General features: G+C 31.7%; 1 protein-coding gene across 1 annotated transcript; it reads right to left on the bottom strand.

Moving 5' to 3' along the window:
- Positions 1 to 394: 394 nt before the first annotated feature.
- On the bottom strand, positions 395 to 7,296 carry LOC127106688 (long chain acyl-CoA synthetase 4). Its single transcript, XM_051044002.1, has 19 exons — positions 6,982 to 7,296; positions 5,990 to 6,053; positions 5,818 to 5,907; positions 5,183 to 5,239; positions 4,757 to 4,805; positions 4,352 to 4,428; positions 4,202 to 4,241; positions 4,020 to 4,114; positions 3,621 to 3,788; positions 3,118 to 3,228; positions 2,875 to 2,962; positions 2,557 to 2,623; positions 2,333 to 2,408; positions 2,104 to 2,221; positions 1,734 to 1,979; positions 1,511 to 1,650; positions 1,151 to 1,333; positions 825 to 944; positions 395 to 741 (listed from the first exon to the last, which is right to left on the bottom strand). Exons 1-19 carry the CDS (start codon positions 7,134 to 7,136, stop codon positions 694 to 696), a joined length of 1,992 nt encoding a protein of 663 aa, XP_050899959.1. The 5' UTR covers positions 7,137 to 7,296; the 3' UTR covers positions 395 to 693.
- Between the last annotated feature and the right edge of the window lie 265 nt (positions 7,297 to 7,561).

Below are 7,561 nucleotides of genomic sequence, written 5' to 3'. Positions count from 1 at the left end.
TATGAGATTAAAGATAGTGTACTATCGGTATAAAATAGTTTTACACTATCATTCAATAAAATTTTAACATTCATAAAAAATTACTCAGTTACATATATTAATTTCATATAAAATATATTATGATATCTTTTTTCAAAAAATATATTATAAAATATTCTATTATAAATATATGAGATTAAAGATAGTGTATTGTCGGTATTTTAAAATAAAAATGTGAGTTGGCATATCCATATCTCAACCTGTCCACACAATTGCTCTTAACAAAAATGTTTTACTTTATCTCATCAAACTAACATTCTCGCAGGCATGGTAGGAAGTGACTCAGTAGAAAAATCCGACATTTCTAACATTCATTAAGAACCAAAAAATTATTGAAACGCGGGTAACTGGGATGTACTGGAACGGCCCAACATGGTAAATTTCAATATTGAAATCTGCTCAACATTGTATGCCAGAGGTAAAAGGATTGTTGTCTTCAAGTACATGTTAAAAATAATAAATTAACATATCTGCTCAACATTGTATGACAGAGGTAAAAGGATTGTTGTCTTCAATTAATATTCTTTCTGTTACCTACCAAAGAATATTTCTATTCTATCCATGGCATATATGTGTTAATTGCCATCTGTTAAAAATAATAAATTAATAGTCAACAGAAAGAATCAATACATAATTTGTCTCCCAAAGCATATCTCAGGCACTGGCTTTTTTTGTTGTCTCGTACAACTCGTCAATGATATTCTGTGCATAAAAAAATATTGCAATCAGTAACATTTTCTCACTATATGAAACATAACAAAATCCAAAGTTGTAACAAGTTATACCTGATAATATTTAAGCAACTGTGGTCTTTTTTTCTTAAATGTTGGTGTGATAAGGTCACGTTCCATGTCAAATGGAACTGGTTCAAGATGAACGGCTTTTATGAACTCAAAACCTTTCAACTGCAGAAAGAATAATAATCAGAACATAAACCTGATGGAGAAGTTCCTATACATACTTGCAATGCAGACACTTCATACACGACAGCTTTTATATGTGATCAAGTGATTTCAATCCTACCATTTTAGGAATTTTCAAATTCATGTACATACATTGTATATAGTATAACAGATTTGAAAAATATTATGAAAGTTGAACAAGATAAGACCTTCTTTTCCTTTGCAATCTTTACGAGCTCTCCAACCATGTACTTTATTGTCCTAGAATCTTTACAGAGAGATTCAAAGTCCATTTTTATACCATCTCCTTCTGCCCAAGCTTCAAGCACTTGCTTGTTTGGGTTAATAACAGCCACAAGGAAGTATTCGAAACTGTTTCCATAGACCCATATCTGAAATTTAGGAGGATAGAACTCAATATAAACATGTCACAAAACATTATATGCTCATGAAAAAAGCTGAAACTAATTCCTTTATTTCCGTCTTGCACTAAACTAAACCTTTAAGGGAAGATAAATTGGTCAAAATGATAGGGCTCCATAACCATTTAAAGGGTTTAGAAGACTTACTGATTCAATAGCAGAAACTTGAGCATAAATATTCTCCAGGTTTTCAACAGCAACATATTCTCCTTGTGAAAGCTTAAATATATTCTTCTTTCTATCGATAATTTTCATACTACCATTAGGTTGCCACTCTCCAATATCTCCTGTTTAATAAATCATACATGAATAAAACGGTACAATATACTGCAAAACATATACACATCATCAAAACTTCAACTGAAAGAACCTGTATGGAACCATCCATCGATAATAACTTCTTTCGTAAGGTCTTCGCGTTTGTAGTACCCTGAAAATACACTACTCCCCCTCATACAGATTTCTCCTCTTGGTGTGGTTGCAAGTGCATCATATCCCATTTCAGGTACAGATTCCAGACACACATTCAAATATGGTAAAGGAGGGCCAACGGTACCAAGCATATCTATTTCGTTTGGTATTGCCAAAAAGGATCCAGCACATGTTTCGGTAAGACCTACAACACAGCCAAAATTAAGTCCATATTCTAAAATCATCTTATGTCCATTTAATACATCAATAATCACACACATAAAGGTAACAGAAGTTCATGATAATTCAAATGTTGAGAAAGAACATACCGTATCCTTGTAGAATATGAGCACAAGTCACCACTCGCAGGAAACCTTCAACATGTTTAGACAGAGGCGCAGCTCCGGACAAAATAATACGTACATTACCCCCTAAAGCATCTTTTACCTGACCATGTTTCAAAAACATTATTATCAGTAGTACAGGGAAATTTTGTTATAGTTGTTATTTGTTCGGACCAAGACAACAATGAATTAAAATATATGAAACTACAATCACCTTATTAAATACAACTTTGTCAAATAATGGAGACGCTGAATCACGTTTTTGCCCTCTTTTCAAGTTAAGCAACTTGCTGCAACATATTTCATAGTTTGTATTGTCAGAACATTGCAATGCGTCATCATCTTCTAAATGAGATTTTGTGTGCTTTGATTTACATATGAACACTCATACAGTAATCAATTATAATTCCATCATATAACTCTATTAATGGTACTTACAATGAGTAGGCAAAATTGAACATTGTTTGTTTCACAAAACCCCCCATCTTAAGCTTTTGTTGCAAACCTGTGTAACAGATGGAGGTTGAGATTTTCATTGCATTATTATCGTTATTATTATTACTATTATTATTGGTGAGAGGAAAAACTATTCAAATAAATGTAGCTGAGAATAAGGAGTTCAAGAAAAAGACCAATTCAATGACTAAAAACTAACTTAAATAGTATAGTATTGCTCTTCATGAATTCGTAATTTTATCATAAACATCCCATGATGTAGGAAAGATCACTACACTTTCAACAATGACAAAAACATACCTGTGTACACTCTATCAAGCACACGAGGAACAGCAATAAAAATAGTTGGTTTTAACTCAGCAATGTCTTCCATCAACAATTTGACATCCTGCAGCCACATTGAATAAATAGTGCTCATATTATCATCAAATACAAAATTGACTTTACTTGAAATTAATTTATTTTTTTAAATCAATATACTATAATCACTTTCAGCCTTCATTCAATAATGAAATATACATATGTGTGTGTTTGTAAACTCACCCCACGCCAGAAACCTATTGAAGCACCAACCCATATCATTGCTTCTTCAACAATCCTGTCAAAGATGTGTGCAAGTGGAAGGTATGATAGGAAAATATCTTTATCACTCAACTGCAAGCAGGAACAAGATAAGAGGGATATGAGGAATGTAAACCATAGGATAGCAAAACAATAATAATCCAAAAACCGAAAATAGCACTTTAGGAGCAATTTAGTTTTGTAACATAGAAGCTATGCGGCTCCAGTGTGGAGAAATTTGGACAAAATTATTATTGTTTTGCGATAAGTTACTTAGTACAAAATGTTGTCAAACAAGGACTATAGCATTTTTGTGTAGTATTATTTGATCGACATGCTATTTTTTGCAATCCGCATTTGACAACACTTGGGAGCATTCGTATGAAAAGATCGAAATGTTTGCTTATAAGAAAAGATGTAGGAATTTTGGATTCCCTTGAATGTTCATATAAATGCAAGAAAAAGAAATGATAAAAGAAAACTACCTCTTCATTGCAACTATTTAGTAGCTGCGTTATGCCAGCTAAGAGTGTAATAATGCTTTCATTGGATATCAATACTCCCTTGGGATCACCAGTAGTTCCACTTGTGTACATTATTGTACATATGTCACTTTTCTTTTTCACAGGAGTATCAAAACTCTTATCATGACCCTATGACATACATAAAAAAACTCGAATGAGAAATACAACAACAGAAACACGTTACTTCCTCTTGTCCTTTCTAGGCTCAAAGTTAGAAACATAAATAGCAATGCAAGTGACTCTAATATTTTGTGAGTAGTTGCAGGTGTGACCAACTAATTATTGAAGTAGCTTCTCTAATGACAAATTTACATAAGATAGGAGGAGAAAGAGTGATAATACGAAATATTGATAGCTCACCACTTCTAAAAATTCATCCCATGAATAAATTATCAATCCAAACTTCTCAACTTCTTGCTTCTGTTCTGGAGTAACCTTTCCGAAGCTCACAAGTGCTACACAAAAATAGAAATAAATAAATACCTAAAGGTAGTTGTTTCTTTCATTTAAGAAAAGGAATGGAGAAAATCAATGGAGTTTACTCTTGAGATATTTTGCTGCATTTGGAAATGTCTTTAATAACTGAAAAGTTTCAGAAACAAATATATGGATAAGACTGTCGGTTTATAGAAAATTGCAGAACAAGCATTCTAATCCTTCCTAATAAAACACTGCTATTTCAATAGGTGAACCTCAGGTATCTTCTTTTCTTCAACAAATGCAATTGAGACTTCTGCATGGCATATGATAAACTCCACAGCCCCAGCACCTAAATTAACATTTGGAAAATAAATATTAAAGTGATTTGTGTCAAATCCTATTATACTCACAATTAATTCTGATACACTATCGGTGTAAAAAATAAACTTGTCAATCCATCATAAATTACACTTTATATATCTTTTAAGCTAGATATGATTAAAGTCAAATATTTTTAGTGATCTAACGATCATGATTGAGGGATGGTGCAAAAAACCTTTATATATACCTCCACATAATGAATCTTGTTTGCTTATTGGAAAACATATTTAAGCTGTGGTTAGATCAGTCCACAACATGATATAACTAGATAAATGCCAAGGAAGATGGGACCATACCTAAGGTATCATATAAAGGAACGCAAAGAAGTCCATGAGCATTGCAGGCCTGCAGTTATGTTATAATATGTAAAACTTTTTGAGTTGAAAGGATAACAGTAGCTAGTTTAGCGGTATTAAAATTGATCATCACTATAGAAGGAAGAGGATGTCCTACAGAGAACCAAACATTTAATAGATGAAACAAAATTTCAGTTTAAAATAGCCTTGTTCTCCTTCTGTGTTCAAAATGGATCATAAACGGAAAAGAACAATCACATTTTTACATTAACAATAAAAAAAGATGATAAATATACAGCATAAAAGTACAAACAAAGATCAACAGATAACTACAACTGAAACCCCCAAAGAACACATAGTAGAAGAAAAATTATATGCAAAGAAGACTGCATATAAAAACAAATAGAATTTCAAAATAACATGTACCTCCATGCTTATAATCCATTCCGAACAATTGGCACCATAAATACCACATTTTACTCCCTGAAACCAGCAAAATACATATTTAGCTTGCATACACACAGTGCAAGAAAAGATATTGATATGTATGAGGCAATGATATCACAGTCCTTCACTACCAAGCTATCATGAAGATTTCAAAGTCTTAATAGCAAAAACATATTGACCAAGAGAAATAACTTAAGAGGATTTCAAATTTGCCTTTGGTAAATTAAGATATCTTTAAAAAATGTAAATTAATCTTGAAGCACAAATAACAGAAGACATAAACATCACATTATGTAGTAAGAATCCAGGAATTGGAGTAACACATTCAAAGAAGATAAAAGGACCTTTTTTGGATTGATTTATTTGAATTTACCTACTAACATAGCATTTGCGAGAATTTAAAGAAACACTTATGACTTGTCCATCATATATGCTCTGAACTTATCTTTTGTTATATAAATTGCTTATACATAAACACTTATATAACAAACTTTTATGCTATAAGCCGTTAATGAAGTTGTTTACCTAAATATATAACATAAAACAAGGGAAAGAAAAATAATGAGAAAGACTAAAGTGAAAGCAATCTTCAAGAGTAAGCACATCTGACTTACCTCCCCATAACCACAAGCTCGAATGGAATTTCCAAGTTTGACCACCAAGTCATACACTTCCTTGTAAGTTTGCCACTTGAAATTTCCAGGCTACAAAGAGTGACAAAATTAAAAAAGCAACACCACATTAGCAGAATATCAAAAATGAAAGAAAGGGCAAAAGAGTGTTTACTTTCCCATCCACTATTTCACGGCGACCAAGCATTCGATTTGTTGGATACTTCTCAAGAGCCATCCTGTGTAACCACAAAAATAATCACTAACTTAAACCATCACTCATTTCATGTGTCCCTCTGTGTATGTGTAAAAAAATTTCATTGTTTCTCTTTTCCTAGAGTACTATTATATACAATGGTTAAATATAAGACCTTTCTCTCCGTCGTTTTTTATAATACTCTCTTCATATTTCAAAATGCATTAATAATTTTTTTTACAATTCACACTTATATAAACATTAAATGATAAAAATATGAAATATATACTTACCGATATAAAATATTTTTACACTATAATGATATATGTATATCTCACAAAATCACGTTTTTATTTTTAAAATATTAAAATCTTAAATGATTCTCTATAAATTTGTATATAAATAGTTAACAATGTATTAGAGCAACTTTCTTAATATCCATAATTTCTTCTGATTCAAAATGACTATTCAATTCATTAATTCACACGGATTAACAAAATGTATTAATGAAAGAGATGAAACAATATTTCTATTAAACTACTAAAAGTGAAAGAATAATTAATATTGTGTTAGATTAAAGCTTGTTTGGTTTTGTTTGGTTGCACATTATAGCCTAATAAGCGCGTCTGCAGCAATACCTAGGCAAAGTAGCCGCAAATTTTAGAAGCTACAAAAGGAAGGTTGCCGTAGTTTTGAGGCGATTTGGAAAAGTCGCCACAAAACTAAACAGTTACTAAATCAATTTACTTATCAAAAGGAGATCCAATCAGAGATCTCTCATTCTACATTAATTACTGATTATGATCCACAGTTTTAAATAAAACCTTCTAATTCGGTTCTAAGATTTCAAAATTAATTCATCAAATCGAGTCAAATTAACATAATGAGTTGATTAACATATACATTATAAATAATATGAAACAAAATATGAAAAGAAGATTACGATCTACGAAGGATGAAATCACACAGACCTAAAAACATCCCAGCATGAATCGAGACCTTCGATGCAAGGAGGTGATGAATCCTTATCGAAACAGCTACGATAGACGGGGCCTATAGATGGCTTACCATCTTTGGCTTCCCTCGCTTTCTCGACCTCGACGATGAACGATTTCTCTTCCGCCATTGACGACTCTGTGATCGAAGGAAAATGCAACGCAATTTGAAGCTACACGGAAATGAAAAGAAGGAGGGTTTGTGTGAATGTCATGAACTGAATGACGCTGCATGTGTTGTGTTGTGTTGTGTTACGTTCTAACGCGAGAGACGGTTACGATTGGTCAACAATTTCACGTCATTATTATTACTTTTTTTTCCTTACCCCCTAGTTTTTTTTTAACGAATAAAAAATAAAATTTGAGAGCTTATATGATACATTAACATGTTGAAGTGTTTTTGTATAGTTATTTTTTTAACTAATAAATTAACGAAGGTATTTTTTTAATCAATGAATTGTTTGGTATTTTTTTAATCAATGAATTGTTTGTAAACTATTGTACTTTAAAAATATACCATTTAAAAAAATTTAATTCATTGAGCTCTTGTTTATTT

Source organism: Lathyrus oleraceus, chromosome 7, assembly GCF_024323335.1.
Source record: "Lathyrus oleraceus cultivar Zhongwan6 chromosome 7, CAAS_Psat_ZW6_1.0, whole genome shotgun sequence".
In the NCBI taxonomy this organism is placed as follows: Eukaryota; Viridiplantae; Streptophyta; class Magnoliopsida; order Fabales; family Fabaceae; genus Lathyrus; species Lathyrus oleraceus.
The sequence above is the reverse complement of the archived record's forward strand: the minus strand, read 5'-3'. Positions and strand labels throughout refer to the sequence as shown.